This window comes from Hyla sarda, chromosome 8 (genome assembly GCF_029499605.1).
Source record: "Hyla sarda isolate aHylSar1 chromosome 8, aHylSar1.hap1, whole genome shotgun sequence".
Lineage (NCBI taxonomy): Eukaryota > Metazoa > Chordata > Amphibia > Anura > Hylidae > Hyla > Hyla sarda.
Window position 1 is genome coordinate 70,527,881 of NC_079196.1, and position 22,401 is coordinate 70,550,281.

The 22,401-nt window shown below is 42.7% G+C and overlaps 1 protein-coding gene across 8 annotated transcripts in view; it reads right to left on the bottom strand.

Annotated features, from left to right (window-relative positions):
• The window catches only part of HDAC4 (histone deacetylase 4), a 224,581-nt gene that overhangs the window by 76,966 nt on the left and 125,214 nt on the right, over positions 1-22,401 (bottom strand). For 2 of the 8 annotated variants that reach the window (XM_056537011.1, XM_056537010.1), the window contains exon 1: positions 12,739-12,805. The exons of 4 other annotated variants lie outside the window; for them this stretch is intronic. In XM_056537011.1, the coding sequence (XP_056392986.1) occupies positions 12,739-12,763 (25 nt within the window). In that variant the 5' untranslated portion in view covers positions 12,764-12,805. Of the gene's footprint in view, positions 1-10,439; positions 10,521-12,738; positions 12,806-22,227; positions 22,247-22,401 lie in introns of those variants that run through there. 2 more of the 8 variants (XM_056537018.1, XM_056537013.1) reach the window with 2 other exon arrangements.

Sequence of the window (22,401 nt, forward strand, 5' to 3'; positions counted from 1 at the left end):
ACACTGCTCTAACACAATTATTTACAAACATTGCAGCTTCAGTTGTTACTAAACTACAACTCCCAGCATGCTGAAATAGTCAAAGCTTTCTCGGACTCCTGAATGAAAAAGAAATTGATCAGACATTCAGGAGTCTGTGAAAGATGAAGGACACACATAGTGACAGCTATGCTGATTAGCATCCAGCTTTACTAGGAGAGGATAAAACAGAACATGTATTCACTTTTTCTTTTTTTTTTTTTGCACTATGACAGGTACGCTTTAATATATGAGACTACCATTTAATTGGGAGATCCATAGTGCCAGAGCCCAGCGCTCTCCCTGTATTTTAACTGTCTTATATTTACTTTATATGTTTAATCCAAATAAATTGTATTTTAACTGCTTAAAGGGATACTCCGGTGGAAAACTATTTATTTATTTATTTTTTAAATCAACTGGTGCCAGAAAGTTAAACAGATTTGTAAATTACTTCCAGTACTTATTAGCTGCTGAATACCACAGAGGAAATTCTTTATTTTTTGGAACACAGTGCTCTCTGCTGAATCATGAGCACAGTGCTCTCTGCTGACATCTCTGTCCATTATAGGAACTGACCAGAGCAGCATATGTTTGCTATGGGGATTTTGTCGTATTCTGGATAGTTCTTAAAATGGACAGAGATGTCAGCAGAGAGCACTGTGCTCGTGATGTCAGCAGAGAGCACTGTGTTCCAAAAAGAAAATAATTTCCTCTGTAGTATTCAGCAGCTAATAAGTCCTGGAAGGATTAAGATTTTTTAACACATGTCATTTACAAATCTGTTTAACTTTCTGGCACCAGTTGATAAAAAAAAAAAAAAGTTTTCCACAGAGTACCCCTTTAACATCTTAAGAGTAATACTTTATTCAATTGGGGATCACATATCTATTTTTTTTCCTCTTTTTCTTCCTTTTTTCACTAATCATCTCTATATTTATATTTTTTTACCGTCAACACATATCCATTGAGCCCATATCACTGTTCCTTCACATCCATACGCACACATTCCAATACTCAGGTCTCTGATATCATTATCCTATCCACTTTTCATATTTTCATTTACAATATATAACGTGTAAAGATCTTGAGAACCAACTCCCAGCATGCCCCGACAATGAGGACAAGCTGGGAGTTGTAGTTTTGCTAATGCTAGGGGAGATGTGAGCAGACAGCATACTGAGGGAGGGGGCGGAGACCTGCACAGTGAGGCCACGCCCCCTCCCTATGAGAGGAATTTAGACCAGTGAGCTAAATTAAAAGTGTAATCAAAAAATAAATAAAGGTGCTAGACGCAAAAATCAGATGTACATGGTCAGGATTAGGTATTGAGTGATATAGTAAAAAAAAAGAAAATACATTTTGTTGGATCTGACGGGTACGCTTTAAAGTTGTTTTGGTAATTCTAGTTTACATTATAGCCTATTCCAACCTAAATTCTCGCCCAGAGTTAGGCTGGGTTCACACCACGTTTTTCAAATACGGTAACCGTATACGGTTTTCCACAAAAAAACGTATACGACCGTATCCGAAACCGTATGCATAGAGAATGCATTGTAAACCGTATTCCAAATGTTGTGTACGGTTGCATCTGTTTTGCCTCGGATACGGTTTTGACGATTTTTCAACCGTAGGCAAAAACGCTGTCGACCACGTTTTTGCCTCCGGTTGGAAAACCATATAAGGGTGGGTTCACACTACGTTTTCTCCCATACGGGAGCGCATACGGCAGGGGGGAGCTAAAACCTCGCGCTCCCGTATGTGACCGTATGCGCTCCCGTATGTCATTCATTTCAATGAGCCGACCGGAGTGAAACGTTCGGTCCGGTCGGCTCATTTTTGCGCCGTATGCGCTTTTACAACCGGACCTAAAACCGTGGTTGACCACAGTTTTAGGTCCGGTTGTAAAAGCGCATACGGCGCAAAAATGAGCCGACCGGACCGAACGTTTCACTCCGGTCGGCTCATTGAAATGAATGACATACGGGAGCGCATACGGTAACATACGGGAGCGCGAGCTTTTAGCTCCCCCCTGCCGTATGCGCTCCCGTATGGGACAAAACGTAGTGTGAACCCAGCCTAACATTGTTGTCTATGAGAACCGTACACAGAATTTCAGAGTACGGTTGCATACGGTTTTTCTAATCAGTTTTTGGAGTTGACACATGCGCAGATTGGAATTTCAATAGAACAATAGTAACTTTATTTAATTGCTGGAAAACTAATTCCAACAAAATAGCAAAACCGTTGGCAAAAACTGATGCAAACGGATAGAACCGTACTGGGAAAAACCGTATACGTTTTAATTTGGAGTCATACGGTCGTATACGGTTTTTGCCATACATTTTTAGCGGAAAACTGTATACGGTAACCGTATTTGAAAAACATGGTGTGAACCCAGCCTAACATCCACTATCCTGAGTGTTATTGAGAAGTCAGTAAGCTTGCTGACAGACACATAGGATGAGATTCATCAAGACATGTGAAGAGGAAAAGTTAATCAGTTGCCTATAGCAACCAATCAGATCGCTTCTTTTATTTTTCATAGACCTTTTGGTTGCTATGGGAAACTGCCACACTGCCATTACCCCGGGATAATTTTCAGATTACTGCAAGAATCTTGGTATACTGATGGCACTTCCCAGAATTTGGATAGTTATTCTCTGAAAACAAGGAAGAATGACATTCCGGGTGGAATTCTGCAGAATATTCTGCTCAAAATGTTGCATGTTATCTTCAATATGGATTCCACTGTCCCAATAACACAGCATAATTTCCATATTCCTCAAAGTTATAAGACGTGTTTAAAATTTGCGGAATACCTCTTAGTGCCCCATTAAAGTAAATGGGACTCTGAATTTGAGTGAACTTTGTGATTTGAAAGCACAAAGTCTGTTCAAATTCCAAAACTGCAAACCTGCTATTAAATCCGTCTGTGTGAACATACCAATCGGGAATACAGTGGTCCCTCAAGTTACAATATTAATTGGTTCCAGGACGACCATTGTATGTTGAGACCATAACTCTATGGAAACCTGGTAATTGGTTCTGAAGCCACCAAAATGTCATCCAAAAATAGGAAAAAGTGAGAATTAAAGAAAAATAATTAGATAACTAATATAGATAAAGCAAATTCTTACATATAAGTAAGAAAGATCTGCTGGGAGCTGTAATCACTGTCTACATCAGTGTTTCCCAAGCAGGGAGCCTCCAGCTGTTGCAAAACTACAACTCCCAGCATGCCCGGACAGCCAAAGGCTGTCCGGGCATGCTGGGAGTTGTATTTTTGCAACAGCTGGGTGCACCCTGCTTGGGAAGCACTGGTCTATGTAGAGGACAGGAGCTTCTTTGGGGTCCTGTACAGTACACACATTGTCCTAAAAAAGTAACATGGAGTCGCCCTCACCTGGTGTCCAAAGGAGCAGCTAACCCTGGCCCAAAGATTAGTACAGAACATGTAATACCTCCCTGTACAGTAGGGGGCGCTACCAGCGGACCACCCATTAAAGCGAACGGTAGCATATTCACAGCGGGGAAACCTGCTGCTAGTTATAAGAGTATGAACGGACCCTTAGGCTAGGTTAACACTACAGAATTACCACTTAGAAATTACATTTGCAAATTCTGATGCAGCAGAATCAATGGGATTCCGCAGCACAGTGCACATTGCAGAATTTCCGCTGAAGAGTTTTCGCTGATCAAATTGTGCAGCCAAAAGAATGCATTGTATTCCAGGTGGATTTCGCCAAAATAATAAGTCTATAGGGACTGAATAAGTCGGCGCTGGCCGGACTCAATCTCCGGCCAGAGATTTTGCAGTGTGAACCTAGCCTTACAGAACAAGCATCATCATATGTTTTAACAAGTACTTCTTTAAATAGGTCTAATCAGGTGCAGACATTTGAATAAATCCACAGTTAAAAAAGGCGAATGTGAAGGTGTTAACCATGGCAACACATACACAGGAAAATTAAAACATCTCAAGTCTTTACAAAGTCCCTGCTTAAAAAAAAAGGAACAGAAAGAGGGAAAAGGGTGACAAGGCAATGAATGCCCTGGGCCCAAGAATAGACGTCTCAATGAATTCTGATTAATCAGAGCATTCAAGACGTGTTCAGACAGAGGTTTCAATGAAGCCATCCGCTAAATATCTGACAGAAAGAGAAAGAAATGCACCATGTTCATTACTCGCTATTCACGGCTTTCATTTAAGAGAAGTAAAATGCTGTAATTGAGCAGCTGTGAGGATTATTCAGACTACGGGGAGAGACTCCTGCAACACGTCTCGAGTCTACGTCTGTCTGCCAGAGAGGAGACAAGGCAATGGTAAGGGACCTGCGTGCGCAGGAAAGGCTATGCCAGAAAATTACAAACAGAGTGGCTCATTTACTATTGCAAGCCCGACATGTTTTGCCGGGTTGTGCACCAGATTCTGTCCCATTGCGCCAGATTCTGTCTGCGCCAGATTTTGTGCCAGAATTGAAAAAAACCCAGACTAACTCTCCATTTTGCTAAGAAAACCCCAAAAAGGGGTGTGACCGCTGGGGGAAAGGGGGTATGGTCTCCGAAAGGGGTGTGGTCTCCAAAAGTTGGTGGGGTCTCCGAAAGGGGGTGTGTTCCCGACATTTTCACACAAAAAAAAAAAAAAACATTTACTAAGGTTTCCACATAAAATGTGGTGGATTTCAGCTGAGGAAAACCCGACAGATCAGAACGTGTATAAAAAAAAAAAAAAATAAAAAAAAAATAAAAAAAAAAGCTAAATGTAGGGAAAGTGGAAAATGTAGGGAAACCTTAGTAAATATGGAAAATAAATTGTAGGGAATTTAAACCCACAAAGGAACCTACACTACACTCTTAGTAAATAAGGGCCAGTGTCTTATGTAGAAATGGTGTATTCCTATGTCGCAGTGATAGTGCCTTGTTTTTTTGGTTTTGCTGCAGTTTTGAGAGAAGAAAACAAAAGCAGAATTTGACATCATAGGCCATATTCCATCTCGCTCTTTGGATGGGTCAAATGTTTTTGTTCACATGTGAACTGGAGGCTCCATTACAGATTCAATCGTTTTTTTGTCAGTATCATTTTCTTCAAAACAGACACTGCGGCATAAACCAGATGAACTTCGTATTAGGTCAGTGGGGTCTGCTGGTAGCCCCCCAAGGTCCATCATGTTTTGGATCTGGACAGCATTGTGGTTTCTGTTTATAACAGAAACCACAATGCCGATGTGATCAGAACCTAGGACTGGGTTTACACACAGTACAATGGTCCCTCAAGTTAAATTATTAATCGGTTCCCGGACGACCATTGTATGTTGAAACCATTGTATGTTGAGACCAGAACTCTATGGAAACCTGGTAATTGGTTCTAAAGGCACCAAAATGTCATCCAAAAATTGGAAAAAGTGAGGATTAAAGAAAAATAAGTAGATAACTAATAGAGATAAAGCAAATCCTTACATATAAAAGTAAGAAAGATCTGCTGGGAGCTGTAATCACTATGTCAGCGTTTCCCAAGCAGGGAGCCTACAGCGGTTGCAAAACTACAACTCCCAGCATGCCCGGACAGCCAAAGGCTGTCCGGGCATGCTGGGAGTTGTAGTTTTGCAACAGCTGGGAGCACCCTGCTTGGGAAACACTGGTCTATGAAGAAAACAGGAGCTTCTTAAGGGTCCTGTACAGTACACACAATGTCCTAAAAAAGTAACATGGAGTCGCCCTCACCTGGTGTCCAAAGGAGCAGCTAACCCTGGCACAGGTAAAGTGTACAGAACATGTTGTACCTCCCTGTACTGTAGGGAGCGCTGCCAGACACTAGTCAGTGCATACGCTTCAGTAATACAGGGGTTTTACCAGTAAATTGCCCATTCTGATTGGTCAGATATTCCGGCCTTTGACACATTTCACAGATCTGGACTGTCCGTAGCATTGTATGTTGAGTCTGGTTTCAACTTACAATGGTCCAGAAAAGACCATTGTATGTTGAAACTATTGTATGTTGAGGCCATTGTAAGTTGAGGGATCACTATGTTTGGTCAGTATTTTTAACCAAAACCAGTAGAGGAGTCAAAATACAGGAGAGGTGCAGATTTTTTCCATTCTAGCTTTTCTGTGTTGGGTACACTTTTGGGTTTGGCTTAAAATACTAAGCAAAATAATACTGCTATGTTTACGTAGGTTCTGATTTATCCATCTGCCTGAGGACAAAAAATAAAAAAAATGTAAAAAAAATTTGCTTCTAACAACCAATCACAGCGCAAAGTAGTGATAGATCTAAGGTTTCGTTCACACTACAATTTGTGCCTTCACGGCACAGATACACGGGGAACCCATGCCAACCAATCTTTGCTCGGACAGGCACCGGCCCCAATCATTTAAATGGCCAAAGCATAATTGGCTAGCAACTAAGTTGGGGTCATTTCTCAAGTGTATCCAAGTTTTGACTTAAAAGTGCTGTAAACTACGCTTCCAATAAACACTGAAAACGAGCCGAACGTAGTAACTAGTAAACTAAGCTTGGGTCATTAATAGAGACGAGAGAACTTACAGTAAATTCGATTAGTCACGAACTTGTCGACTCGGCAGTTGCTGACTTTATCCTGCGTAAATTAGTTCAGCTTTCAGGTGCTCCAGTGGGCTGGAAAAGGTGGATACAGTCCTAGGAAAGAGTCTCCTAGGATTGTATCCACCTTTTCCAGCCCACCGGAGCACCTGAAATCTGAACTAATTAATGCAGGATACGTCATCAACTGCCGAGCAGAGAAGTTCGTGACGAATCGAATTTACTGCAAGTTCGCTCATCTCTGGTCATTAAAATGAATGGGCCTGTGCACGATATGTCGGTCTGTCATTCTGACAGTTTCCTCATGTACCTGGGCCTCAGATACACAAATCATGGTATAAATCCTAACCAAGATAAACCTGGGCCACAGATTTTAGGCCTTATTTTCAGATAACAGTTTTGTGGTGTTACCATGCAGCTTTGGTGCAACAAAGCAATTTATAGCGCAAAACATGTCCCAAAATGCTGTGTGATAACATAGTCTTAGCCCCCATGAATCCCGACAAGTCAGTCCAGGCTCTCGATAGGTGGGTGCTGAGAACAGCTTCTTTTAGATCACTGTAATGAAACAATTTTGCTATGTTTTCCATGAAAATTACTGCACAAAACATGATTTAACTGCACTGTGTGAATAGACCCTAACTCTGACAACAATTTTCTATTTTGAAAAAGTTTTAACCCAATATTCTTCATCACTTATTTCAAGAGGATCATAGATTGAAGTTGTTAATGGTAAGTGATTATTTTATCTATATTTTCATGTCTACGTTCACATTATTCACAACCCTCGGAGCACACATTCCTATCTGGGAAGAAATACAGCATTTTTTTCCGCGCCCATGCCTAATGATAATGAATATAATGGCAGACGTAAAGAACTGCCAGAACTACTGCACATATTCTGGACAATGCCATCCATCACATTCTAGGCCTATGGGGAGATTTATCAAATTCTGTTCAGAGGAAAAGTTGCTGAGTTGCCCATAGCAACCAATCAGATGGCTTTTATTTTTACACAGGCCTTTTCAAATTGAAAGAAGCTATTTGATTGGTTGCTATGGGCAACTGCTCCACATTTCCTCTGCACAGGTTTTGATAAATCTCCAATCTTTCAAGCCTTTTTTTTTTCTTTTTGTTCATTCTGCTGTTTGCAGTATAAAAATGGACCAAAATACCACTGTTTAACATAACCTCAGGGTGCAAAATATATGCGAACTGTCACACATACACACTAAATGGGAAACTTTTTATGCATTAATTGGGAAACTTTTTAAACTCTGGACACTAAAAAACTGGCACAAAAAAGCTGCAGATTTTTGTGCAAGCCGCATTTGTGCAACAATTAGTGATTTTTCATTACGTCTTCCCTACCCTCACTAGACATTGGGGGAGATTTCCTAATCTAGTCTATTCTGGGTATGCTTATAGACCAGCGTATGTCGTAGTCTCCTGTCTATTGTGCTCAGACTTCAGGGTCTACAGCTTAAACTGCATTTAGACCTGCTCCAACATGGTCTGACATTTCAGCGTATTTTGGGCAGATGCGACTTGTCGCACAAAAGTCGCACTTGATAAATTCAGCACCAATGCATTTCCCAATGCATTTCCGTCTAAAATAGACGTACATGCATCATGTTCTAAAAATCCTCTACAGCAAGTGTCGCAGAAAAGTCGCACATATTTAGACTGACTTTCTGTGCGACAAATTTAGACAGGAAAAACCTTGTCGCACAAAAGTCGCACTTGATAAATTCAGCACCAATAAATTTTCCAATGCATTTCCGTCTAAAATAGACTTACATGCATCATGTTCTAAAAATCCTCTACAGCAAAAGTCGCAGAAAAGTCGCACATATTTAGACTGACTTTCTGTGCGACAAATTTAGACAGGAAAAAAACAGTCTAAATCCTTTGATAAATCTCCCCCATTGACTTATATTTTAAACTAAAATCTACTCAAGCTCAAAGCTCAAAGATTTCACTTTTACAGTGTCCATTTAAGGACATCGTCCGTCGTCAGCCGTACCTCCATCCCTCGTCAGGTAAAACAGCATCCCACCTCCTCCCTCGGACCAATCTTCGTCAGGCGTCAGCCGCAACTCCCTCCTCCCTCATCCAAAACTCTGTCATCCCTCAGACAAAAAACCTTCCTGCCGTATAGCAGGGCAGAGTCAGTGCCGGCTCTCTGCTATACGGGTTCTGCTGTACATGCTATTCAATGTCAGCTCTGCTATACAGTGCTGTGCAGCGTCGGCTCTGCTATGCGTCTGAGGGAGAATCTTCTGAGGCATGACAGTGTTTTGGATGAGGGACTTTCGGATGAGGGAGTTGTGGCAGAAGGATGACAGCGATTGGTGTGAGTGGGAGGCGGGACACCATTTCGCCTGACGGAGGACAGAGTTGTGGCTGACGACTGATGGCGATTGTTCCGAGGGAGAAGTTGAGAAGCTGTTTCACCTGACGGAGGACAGAGGTACGACTGACGATGTCCTAAAATGGACATCATACACTTTATAGTGCTGCAACAAGCATACTAAGAGGCACATCGCAAAATCCTGTACTTTTCAGGACCACCATATGAAATGCCAGGCTTAAAAAATTTTCCCCGTTGAGTATGTTCATGGGGTGCTTTATGCGCATAAAATTATGTTCAATAGGAATAAGCATAGCATGTATTTCACGTCACTTATTCCTTGCAGAAAACATGTCAGAAATCAATGTAATGGGGCCGAACAGCACCAAAAACCACAAAAGAAACAGGCTAAAGGGGGAAACTATGGGCTGGGGCGGAGATGTGGTTCTTACTAGTAAATAAAGCTCATAAATCGCTAAACTACAGGCAAGCTGTTTTTGTTGCACAGGCAGAATCTCAACTACGAAAAACGAATAGACCCTTAAAGGGGTACTCCACTGTCCCAGCGTTCGGAACATTTTGTGCGGGGGTAGTGATGTCCTAGCCACGCCTTTGGGACGTCACATCACGCCCCCTTAATGCAAGTTTATGGGAGGGGGCGTGGAAGCCACAACGCCCCCTCCCATAGACTCGCATTAAGGGGTATGATGTGACATCATGAGGGGCGTGGCCAGGACGTCTCGACCCCGCAGCCAGTGTTAGGAACTGGTGCAGTGAAGTACCCCTTTAAAGGGGTACTCCGGCGCTAAGACATCTTATCGCCCATCCAAAGGATAGGGGATAAGATGCCTTATCGCGGGGGTCCCGCCGCTGGGGACCCCCGTGATCTTCCACACCGCACCCTGTTAGAATCAGCCCCCGGAGCGTGCTCGCTCCGGGTCTGATTACTGGCGATCACAGGGACTGAGCATAGTGACATCACGCTCCGCCCCCTTAATGCAAACCTATGGAAGGGGCGTGACAGCTGTAACGCCCCCTCCCATAGGCTTGCATTGAGGGGGGCGGAGTGCGACATCACACGGGGGCGGAGCCATGACGTCACAATGCTCCGTTCCCGTGATCGCCAGTAATCAGACCCGGAGCGAGCACGCTCCGGGGGCTGATTCTAATGGGGTGCGGCTTGGAAGATCATGGGGGTCCCCAGCGATCAGACATCTTATTCCCTATCCTTTGGATAGGGGATAAGATGTCTTAGCGCCGGAGTACCCCTTTAACTAAAGAACAAAGGAGTAAACAGAGCACAGGTGAGAACCTAGGGTGGGCTACTTCACTGGCATTGGCATAGGGTTGCCAGCATTGTAATAAGTGAAAAAAACAAAACTCAATGGTCAAGAAATGCAATACACACAGATTACGGTAGCTATTAAACCCATGAAACTGGAAATAAAACCCATGAGAGAGGACACTGGTGGACAGATCAAGTTGCTGAAGCAGTCAATACAACACCTGAGCTCCAATGAGATCATCTACAACACATGCACTGCTGGAGAGGCTCAAGGCCAAGTCCGATAACCATTGCTGGATGAAGTGATGAAATACAGCAACCTGTGGAACATCAAGCACTTATCACGTTACTGCAAAACAGGAAACACTGATGATTCCTCTCTAAACTATACCTAACCTACAAAGGGAAAAGCCAAAAACCAGTGTAGATGAGAAGAGAGCAGAAAAGCATGAGGTTTGCTCTCAGGAACCTGACACATGCCATAATATTAGTAAGTGTTCAGCATACAACCAATTTTGGATTCCATAAAAATTTAAAAGGGAGGGAGGGGGTTATACTGTGCCCAGAAATCACAATCCTGGCCACAAACCATACAAATCAGAATCAAGCAGTAAAGAAAGAACCATTAAGACACATCCATCATTCTATGATGATAAAAAGGCCAATGTTGTGGATGTACAGATGTCGTGTTGCATATTCTTGGACCCTGGCTTCCCTGCAATGGATTGATGTGCTAGAATCGGTGTTGTGGCTTTCCCCAAACCATTCTAGGTGAGCACCCTGTGGCTATATGATTAGGATATAGTTTTCTCTGTGATTTGACAAAGTTATTCGTTTTGGGGCTCCTTCTTTATGCACATTAATACGAACACACATATATATATATATATATATATATATATATATACACACACACACACATACATTATATATATAAATATATATATATATATATATATATATATATATATATATATATATATATATACACACACACACACACACACACACACACACACACACCTAACAATAGGTTCAGATCTGAGTTGCCCACAGCAACCAGATTACTTCCTTCACTTTTTAAAAAGGCCTCTGAAACATGAAAGCTGGAATCTGATTGGCTGCTTTGGGCAACTGCTCCCCTGATCACAAGGTTTGATAAATCTTCCGCAGAGTTACCATATCATGAAGTGGTCTTATCATAAAACATGTTAACATAATGGGAAGGGAACCAGTCAAACGTTTTTAGACCCTGAACAACCACCATAAAATTGTGTGTGTGTGTGTGTGTGTGTGTGTGTGTGTGTGTGTGTGTGTGTGTGTGTGTGTGTATATATATATATATATATATATATATATATATATATATATATATATATATATATATATATATATATTACACACACACACACACACACACACACACACATATACAGACCCAAAATATGTGTATATGTGTGTATCCGTATGTATGTATATTCCAGCATAACTTACAAATGACTGGAGATATTTTGATGAAACTTGGTACACAATTAAACAAAAAATACAGGATTGTAAAATCAACCCTAACCCACCTATTGGACTTCCGGTACATCTCCTGATTGTGTTATTCTAGGGCTGCAGAGATTTCCCAGGAATTTTAAAACATCCTGCAGACTGTCCAATAGGCAGGTGCAGAGAATAGTGAGGGGCTATAAAAAACAGGACATTGTTGCTCTTCCTCTCCCACAAGGTAGGTAGGAGACAGGGCAATGCTGGGTTGTCTGCTAGTTCGTTATTAAAGATGCCCGTGTATCACTTCTCTGCTTTAGGTATAAAATATATAAAATAGCGCACCCTTTAGGCTAGTTACCACAACAAGGAGGCAGTACTGCTATCCTAAAGCATCACACAGTCCAGTCCCCCAAACCCCTCTTCCAGACCTCACTGACCTGCCCCTAGTTTGTCTTCTTTACAGTCACCCTTTTCAACTTTACCACTTACTGCCTTTTACTCACCGGGTGTAGGAGCAGGGAAGGTAAGTGTATTTACCTGGACATGAGCAATGCCGTGATGCACTGCACATGCCCAGTATGTCAACCAAGCCTTAAAAAAATAAATAAAAACTGGACCCACCCCCCACTTGACTCCTTAACAGTATTTAAGATACAGCACATGTAGTGCAGCAACAGGGAATTTGCCCATTCGGAATAATGCTATAAGTGTCAGCATAGGGGATTAAAAAGGTGAATCTGTTGCAAGCCTACAAATTAGTAGTGGAATCTCCATACACCTTTACTTGTCCAGGTAAACTTGTGCGTGCGTAACATTAAGAGAATGGTCACTCCATTTTGTACTTAGCAAATGTACTAATGACATATGACCCCAAACAATGTTTGAGGGTGATCCTAGCACTGGGCGGTATACCGGTATGAACCGGATACAGTTTTTTTTCTCCCACGGTATGGGTTTTTGCCCATACCGCTATACCGGTCGGGCCCCTCCCCCACCCTCCGAGTCAATAAAAAATATTAAACTTACCCGTAATGGGCGTGGTCCGGGCCATCCATCCTTCCTGTAGTGTCCGGCGGCATTCCGGGTGGAGGGTGAACCGTCCCGGGCTGTCCTTCTCCAGGGGTCCTCTTCTCCACTCCGGGCAGGCTCCGGCCTAGTAACGCTGCATAGACGCCGCTACGCCGTGACGTCAGGTGCGTCGCTGCGCACGGGTGTCACTGCGCAATGGCGTGTACGCAGCGTTACTAGGCCGGAGCCTGCCCGGAGTGGAGAAGAGGACCCCTGGAGAAGGACAGCCCGGGACGGTTCACCCTCCACCCGGAATGCCGCCGGACACTACAGGAAGGATGGATGGCCCGGACCACCCTCCCCCCCTGCAGCAACTGGGAAGGTGAGTCAGAGTTCTGGGATGGACAGGGGTCTGTATAATATACTATACCTACAGTAGGCCCTCCAGCTATTGCAAAACTACAACTCCCAGCATGCCCGGACAACGGCTGTCAGTGAATGCTGGGAGTAGTAGTTTTGCAACAGCTGGAGGCACCCCTAGTTGGGAAACACTGACCTATACTATACACTACTATATAGTCCAACATGCTGGGAGTTGTAGTTTTGCAACAGCTGGAGGCTGTAGGGTTGTTTGTTACATCTATTTAAAAGGGTACTCCACTGCCCCAGTGTTCAGATCATTTAGTTCCAAAAGCCCATTTAGTTCCGCTACGCCACCTCAATGCAAGTCTCAATGTAAAAAATAAATAAATATCGGGAAACTTTAGAAAAATACCGTGATACTCATTTTTGGTCATATCGCCCAGCACTAGGTGATCCTACACCAAGTTTACCAGTTGCAGTACCTGCACGTTAGCCTTGTTGTTTATTGTACTTTTCTTAGGATTTGTTACAACTACATACACTGTACAATACAATTTGTGGTAAACTGGTTTACCAAAAACGTCCACATACGGTAATACCATAAGTTCCTGTGGATTTAATATTGAACAAATAAATTATATATGCTAAGAGTACCGCATGTGAGTACCGCAGCCAATGAACCTAAAATGATCACCCTAATACCTGGACATTCTGGCCTCATGTAACATCCCTCAAACTAATTAAAGTAAATTATTTTAACTCAAGGCATATGGTTTTCCAGATCAAGCAGAGAGAAATATTGAATTATTAAATTATGAAACTATTATGAAAATTCATGTTTATTTCTCAGGCTTTGAATTATTTGAGGTCTGGACTTCACCAATGATATGCAATATTCTACATCAGACGGGTCCCAATTTCTGGTGACAGATCAGCTTTGCAAGATTAATGGGCCAATTTCCTTAATTTCCACCATAAATTTACAATTCTCTGAGATCTGGAATGTTTTCTGGGTAGGTCATTGAGCTGGGGTGTCTTTTCTGAACAAAAGTTAACATTCTTTGTTCTGTGCCAAGATGCATTGAAACCCATAAAAATGACAATCACCAAACCTAAAAAATATTTTAAAAAAATAATAAACTTTGCACACTTGTATATAGACTGGTGAGGTAAAGATTTCTATTTCCTATTTCTATTTCTGTCTCCTTAACATGAAATATTAGATTATGTTATGTGTTTCAAGCATCACTTTTAAATGTTTCATTAGGTCACCACAAGACATTGATGCACCATCATCTCCTCGGCCAATAAAAATCACTTTCATCCAATCCTCCACACTCCAGATCAACGGTATAAATTTAGGAGCCCACAAAATTTTAAAAAAATAAAATAAAAATAGTAAGGAACCAGGATGCCACACACCATGTATCATGACATAACGGGACGTTATACAACATATGATCAGTCAAAGGTGTCCGCTCATCTCCCTGATGTGTTACAGTTATTACTGCCCCCTCATCTACCCCATGTGTCACCGTCATAACTGTTTTACTTACCTTACCCTTCGCTTCCTTTTGCCTCCGGTGTTCAGCATCAGATGTCTTCAGTCAGCGCTGTCACATGACTTCGCAGCCAATCAGCAGCCTTGGCAGTAACACTTTGTACTTCTCAGTACAGAGCATCACCTCTGAGGCTGCTGTGATCACCTGACATTCGCTGCTCATTTAACACCAGAATGCCAGAAGCTTTTTTTTTTTTGTTTTTAAAGATGGACAATCCTTATTGGAAAGGGCCGTTAAAAACCTGGCCTCGCCACAAAATTCTTAGTTGCTATGGCAACCTTGCACCCAGGATTCAAGCCCTGCTTCAGCCCATTGTAAAACTGTTTTCTTCTATTTAGGTGATAGTCCTGTTTTTTTTCCTTTGGCTTTTCTAATAAAATTTTAATTTCTCGTAGTTCTGTCACAAACAATAATGCTTGTTTCCTCCAATTTGTTCTTTTATTTTGTTGTGTATTTTTATTTTTAATGCATATGTCTCCAAGTTTTCTATCCCGACACTGACATCTTCCTTGGTGTACCTGTATGTTCTCCCTTTATAATATTTCCATTTTGTTTAAACTGGGAACAACAAACATCTTTTGCCAAACTCAATGTTGACCAGGGACCGTTCAGTGTCATGATTTTCATAGTTCTGGTCCATCTTTTTTGTCCTGTTTTTCTGAATGTCTGTATCCTGCACTTTAAATAATTAAATTATGGAGATTATCTGAAGAACAGTTTTCCTTGCATTTGTCCCTTTTTTGTTATCAGAGAAAAGAATACAAAAAAATAGCAAAGCTTCTGCAGACCTCACTGACTTAAATGGGAGCCATCGCGTTTCTGGCATAGTGAAGGTAATTTTACCAAAGGAAAAAAAGACCAGCACAAGGTGATGCACTATTTTTTCTGGTATATTTTTCATGGAACCAGTAATGGAAGTGTGAACACAACCCAAGACTGGTGATAACTACATTATTGCCAGGGTAACAAAACTTTAGCACTACTATGACCACATATGGCTCACACATAAGAAGCATCAACTCTATTACAGTGCACAAATGGGAACACCACAAATAAAGGAAAGATCCAGGGAGACCAGACAACCACAACAAGGGAGAGCAGAGAACATGACAACAAAGCTCTAATATGTCTACAAAACTGCAGTAATATACAGGGAATGATATTTCACTGGGACTCAAAGGAATAACCTTTCTGCGTCATCTTTCTCCCTTGACATAATGCTGATCAGATACCCAGAGAACAAAGCTGAGGTTTCAGCAAGACATCTGCGGCCTAAAACAACTTACCCACTATCCGCAGGATAGGGGATAAGGGTTTGATCACGTGGGGGTCCAACCGGTGTGAACCCCCCCCCCCGCACGGGGCCACGGCTCTGCAGCAGCTCTCCCCTGCAGGAGTCGTGCCATCCGCAGCATGATGTTGCAGACGACATGCCTCCTCCATTTAGTTCTATGAGAGAAGCGGGGAGGCAGCGTTAATGTCTCCCCACCTCTCCCATAGAGCTGTACGTGGAGAAGGAGTATCGTCAACCTCTCTAGGTAGATACTACGCGCATTAGTGCTCTCAATGAGCGCTAATGCGGGGGCCCCCATTCAGGAGATTGTCGGGGGTCCCAGCGGTCAGAACCCCCTAGATCAAATACTTATCCCCTATCCTGTCGATCGGTGATGTGTTAGAACGCTGCAGTTGCCTTTTAAACATTAAAAGCAACATTAAAGGGGTTATCCACCATAAGGTGATTTTAGTACGTACCTGGCAGACAGTAATGGACATGCTTAGGAAGGATCTGAGCTTGTCTTGGGGATAAATGGCTATGTTGTGAGATTACCATAATACTGTGGCTAGCTTTTTGTGAACTGGTATTTCCAGTTTGACTTTTCTTTTTTTGACTACAAATCCCACAATTCCATTTTCCTCCCTCCCACACATTAGCCACCCCACCCATTGAAACATAAATGACCAGTGGTTTTCAATCAGGGTGCCTACAGCTGTTGCATTAGTTGCATATTGATCTCTCTCCCACCAAGCGATCGCTCCACCCACTGAAGCAGACAGGCTCCCTGTCATCAGCTGACTAGTGAGTCAGGTCTCGGCCGCATTGCAACCTGGGAAAAATCTGAGACAACAGTCATTTTGTATGCTGGTAAAAATAAATATTGGGGTGAAAATCACAGAAGAATTGTGAGAAAATCGTCACATACAGGTACAGACAGCAGGGATGTGGAAATCCTATCGCCCGACGCCCGGGACAAGTAGTTCCGGGCGCCGGGCAGGTGAATTTTTCGTAGATTTAGCCCTGTATCGGGCTAGCAGGGACAGAACGACTTCCCCCTTATTTTTCTTTAATGCCGGTGTGAGGCGTAGGAGCCGATGCAAGTCTGCACCTCACACCGGCGCTCAGAGTGTATGGAGGGGGCGGCGGCCCCCAGCTGATTTCAGTAGCCGGAGGCCGCTAGCTACAGCTCTCCCACCGCTAATAGCCTGGCATGCTGCGATCGCTGTGGCCGGCTATTAAACCATTAGATCACCTCTGTCTAAGTTGACAGCAGTGTCTAAAGGGATCTTCTATCCATCCCTGGTGGTCTAGTGGGGTGAATCGTACTATTTTGGTTGAAATTATTTTATCTACCAGGACAAGTGGATTTTCTTGAGGGACAAGTAGATTGTGTTCCGCTTTAGTCCCTTGGACAAGTAGTTTTTTTTTTTTTTTTCAAATTTCCACACCCCTGGTCAGACACTATATTATGAACTACACTAACTTTACAGCCACCGTAGCATAGTCAAATAAAAAAAATTCCTGGAATACCACTTTAACTCCACTGTATCTAGCAAAAGGGAAATATACATGCTAGACGGGTCTATATTAACCCACAAAGAATGCTGTAAGAGTGTACAACCACATGGAAGGGTAAACTACTGGAGACTAGGACTCCGTGAGACCTCTCTGGAAGCTAGGCAGATTTTTTAGTAGCTAACAAACAGGCATTTCCATAGAGGTTAACAAAATATCATTGTCTAACAAATCTGTTCTTTACAGTATAACTATTGATACCTGCGGGTGTAACTATAAGGGGTGCATCTGGGCTCAGGAGCCTAAGGTATAAGGTCTATCTTCTCTACTGGAGTTGAACAGTCCTATAAATGAAACATTATAACTGAAGACCCTGAAACTGTTTTTTGGATCAGGGCTTAGCATTTCCAAGTTACGCCAACGCCTGCAGGTCTTGGGTAAAATAAAACCTAGACATTAACCTAAAGCCCCAGTGACCCATCCATCATATGGAAGGATACAGCAGGACAAGGTTCATGACAGTATGATGAAGGTCAGCACACTTCAGAGGTAAGGATCTCTACAGTAAAGCATTCCAACATTTCTACTTCTAAATGGCATGTCAATTCATGGTGATGAAATGCAGAGGATTGACCCCATTGAATACCAATGGAGCAAATCCTGGAGTGAATCCGCTACTGATCTGCTGCACACCCACAGCAAAAAATATATATAAGGTCAAGCCTCGAATTTCTTGTAAGTCAGAGGTATAAACATACATTTGAGGATCTTTCCTGATTTTTCGCTGGAGATCCCGGAGGATTGCATTGCTGTCCCAACAGACGGCAATGCACTTGAGAGTGGATTGGCTGAAAGTGTTTACATGAACATTCTATTGGCGGATCTCCTAAGAAATTCATTGCTATCTTTTTTAGGGCCGATACCGATAATTTATACCGATATTCCGGTATAAGTTATCAGCTATTTCTCCACGCCCCAAGAAGCCGCTGCAGATCATTGATTTAAAGCGGGCGCTTTAAATCAATGAACTGCAGCGGCTTTGGCTGAATCAGAGACCGCCGCCACCCACTTCTCTCCCCCTGCCTGTCCGGGGGTCCTCCGCCGCTGCCTCCCAGCCAATCCCCCCAACCACCCCCCCCCCCCCCCCCACCTACCCCTGCACCGCACATATATTTCTCATATATTTCTAGTTGAGATAACCAGAATGTCACAACATAAGGTTATAAAAAAAAAAAAGGAGAAACATTTACAGAAACAGACAAGTCAGGGGAGCGGACAGATCCTCTTTAAACTAAAATATGGACCTTTACAAGTTCTAGCCTAAAACAGTCTGCTCACTGAGCAAAATCACTGGAAGTCAAAAATAGAAAAACAGAGAGGTTGTAAGTGAACATGCTCATGTTTGCTTTTTCCTCAGCATCCATTTAGTCATTAACTTCAGGCTGTGGGATGTGTGCTTTGCTGCGTGGGTGGGAAAAGAGTAGAAGGGAAAAAAATACATACTGTTTCACACATTAACTCTATGCTTTATATTCATTTTGAGGGCTTGTTTAGTTGCATTTCAAAGGGTGCTTTTTGTTTAGCATTTTTTTTTTTTTATTCTTAAAGTGGACCTGTTGTCACTTGTTGTCTGACGTTTCTATACTAATAAATCATTGGACATAAAGGGGTAGTCCCATGCCCCAGCATTCTGAACATTTTTGTTCAGAATGCTGGGAGCTGACGGCTGTGATCGTGATGTCACGGCCACGCCCCCCATGATGTCACACCACACCCCCTCCATTCATGTCTAAGGGAGGGGGCGTGACGATAGTCACGCCCCCTCCCATAGACATGAATGGAGGGGGTGTGGAGTGACGTCACGATCACGGCCACCCGCTCCGTGCATTCTGAACAAAATATTTAGAACGCTGGGGCACGGGAGTACCCCTTTAATAAAATCTTCTGCATGACCTGTTCTCATAGCTTTTGTGTTGCACCGTTCCTCTTTCATTCCTTCTAGAAAATGATAATTGAAATCTGCTGTCTATTTATTCATAAAAGTCTATGAAGAAGAACAGAAGCAGGGAAACATACTCCAGAATAATTTCAATACAAGAACAACAATAAGAGTATAAACAAAAATAAATATGATGGGAAAAAACGACCGGTCCTCTTTAGGAAAACTAATGGAAAATTGGGACACACAAGACTCTAGACAACTTGACTGCAGATACACAAGGATAGATAACATGTTCAGGAAAAGTAAATCTTCTAATATGGTCATGTACAACACAGAAATAGTCTGTGAGCAGAAGTCCTGCTAGTTGTAGCTGGAAGCAGACTTCTCATGCAGCCTAAGATGCTCTACAATAACATTAGGGAATTGATACGAGGACCCCCATACATGCACATTAGACCATTTTTGGGTTGCTATGCCGCACAGTCAGTGACAAAAAGATCATGGGGGGAATTTATCAAAACCTGTGCAGAGGAAACGTTGACCAGTTGCCCATAGCAACCAATCAGATCGCTGTGAAGCCTAGCATTCGTAGCAGCGTATGGCAACGCTGGAGGTATCCTCTCTACCCCGACAGCACGAGGAGCAGGTGAGAGAGTAGGTGAGGATCGGCAATGCGGTAACGATTGTCTCAGATGATGTGCAGGGTTGTCTTAACACTAGACGCGTTTCGGGGAACTGCGTCCCCTTTTTCAATGGTATGTGGTAGGTTATAAAAAATAAATAAATAAAAAAAAGTAAAAAAAAACATGTGGTGTGAAAAACGGAGACAACTGTATACAATATGGTGCATACGGTTTTGAATGGAAAGTCTACGGCCACGGTTTGCTGTACGGTTGCATACATTTAAAAAAAAATAAAAATCCAAAAACTATAGAAAATCGTGGTGTGAACCCACCTAAAGTCTGTTTATGATTTTTTTTTTTTATTAGCAAAATACTAAAACAGAAAAATGATTAAAATACTACATGATGGGTTTTGATAGGATAACAAATATCACTATAAAGTATACATACACATGTATTCGAACAGTGCTTCTCAATCAGGATTCCTCCAGCTGTTTCAAAACTACAACTCCCAACATGCCGGGCCTGCTGGGAGTTGTAGTTGTGCAACAGCTGGAGGCACCCTGGTTGGGAAACGCTGCATTAGAAGCTGAAAACTGCATTGGGTGAAAGTGAAAGACAAGGCAAGGGGGTCACATATTTTCTTTTTTTATTAAACATTCTCCATTGTGCATTGCGTTCTTCATTATATATATATATATATATATATATATATATATATATATATATATATATAGTCTTTGTCAACAAATGATTCAGGGTTAGGTGGGAATGGCGGAAATTCGTTTTGTAACATATATCATAAGGCAGTGGTCTTCAAACTGTGGCCCTCCAGATGTTGCAAAACTACAATTCCCAGCATGCCCGGACAGCCGTTGGCTGTCCGGGCATGCTGGGAGTTGTAGTTTTGCAACATCTGGAGGGCCACAGTTTGAAGACCGCTGTCATAAGGCATATGAGGGGAAGGAGAAAAAGGAAGCAGTTACATGCCAATGATCCGTATCTCCCCCCCCAGACCCTGTGCCTGGCTGAGCCGAGCAGACGAGAAGACAGGAAGGTTATGCTTTGCTGTGAAAACCGCACACATTTCCTCCCAACTATTTATCTGAGACCACCAGAAAATTCCACAAGTGATGTGTTTGAAAAGTGCACATTGAGCCACTTAATGGGGGGCCCAGCATTCCAAGCCAGACACGGTTCCTCTTACATGTGGGCATGAGTGACGTGGGTTAAGATAGCCTCAGAATTCAGGGTTTTCATACAAACACATGGCCACAGAGCAAACATGATGCTGAACAGTACCATCCACAATAATGCACACTGTATAAGCTCATTATTTGCTTTATGGCACGTGAAATTCGGTCGACAAGAAACAGTTTCGAAGCCCAATAATCTTACAAAGAGCTTTATTTAGGTCATTATAAAACGCCTCTTGTAAGATTTCAAACAGGGTTTTGCATGCAAAAAGCAAGGCTAGGCTCTCCACACAGCATGTGTGGTGCACATTGACTTATATAAACAATAGAATCTCCCAATAGCGGACACTCACAGGGAAGAAAAAAAAGTGTTCGCTATTGGGAGATGTCCCCTATTGGGAAAAAACTGTACTTGAGTGTAATTATCTATAAAACATGATAAAAAGCAATATTACGGAAGAAGCTCCCAGTGCTGTTTAATCACCCCTTATGCCTCTCCCCAGCATTTCATCCCCTTTATACCCTGTGCCCCCTTACCCCCTGTGCTACATCATATCAGCTTCATCCCCCTGTGCCATTTCATTCCTCCTTTTTCCGCCTCTATGTTAATTCATTAAGAGAAAATGATGTGGCACAGGGGGTAATAAAGGGGGGATGATTTGGCACAGTGGAAATAAAATGGCATGAGGGGATCAGGGAAGGAGAGGGGTTTAAACATCGGTCTTTTGCTTCTGTGCTGGGGCTGCTGCAAGGAAGTGCAGTGGGAGCCTGGGCCCCTTACTGGGGTATTGGCTTTACCCCCTGATGGTGGCATGGCGGCCCTGTTTGTCCCCTATTAGGAGTGTTTTATCCCCTATTGTCCCCATCCGTGTCCACTATTGGAAGTGTCCCCTATTTGGAGGGTGCAAATACATCAAGTCTTATGAGACTCTGCCAGGTAATTAAAAACGGTCTGCTAACAGGAGGTGTAGACTATTGGGAGATTTTACTGTATATATTTTATATATATACCTGTTATCAAACTTTTTACCTCAACCGTTCAACTTTCTCTCTCGTCCACAATCGCCCCCCCCCCCCCCCCCCCCCACTGCTCAAATCCTTCTCTCTGAAAATCAGATCAGCTTTGTCTTGTGTCTGCAAGACAAGAAATACAAGTCTATTTGGGGGGGGGGGGTTGAAATAGTGCTGCTTCTCATGTACACAC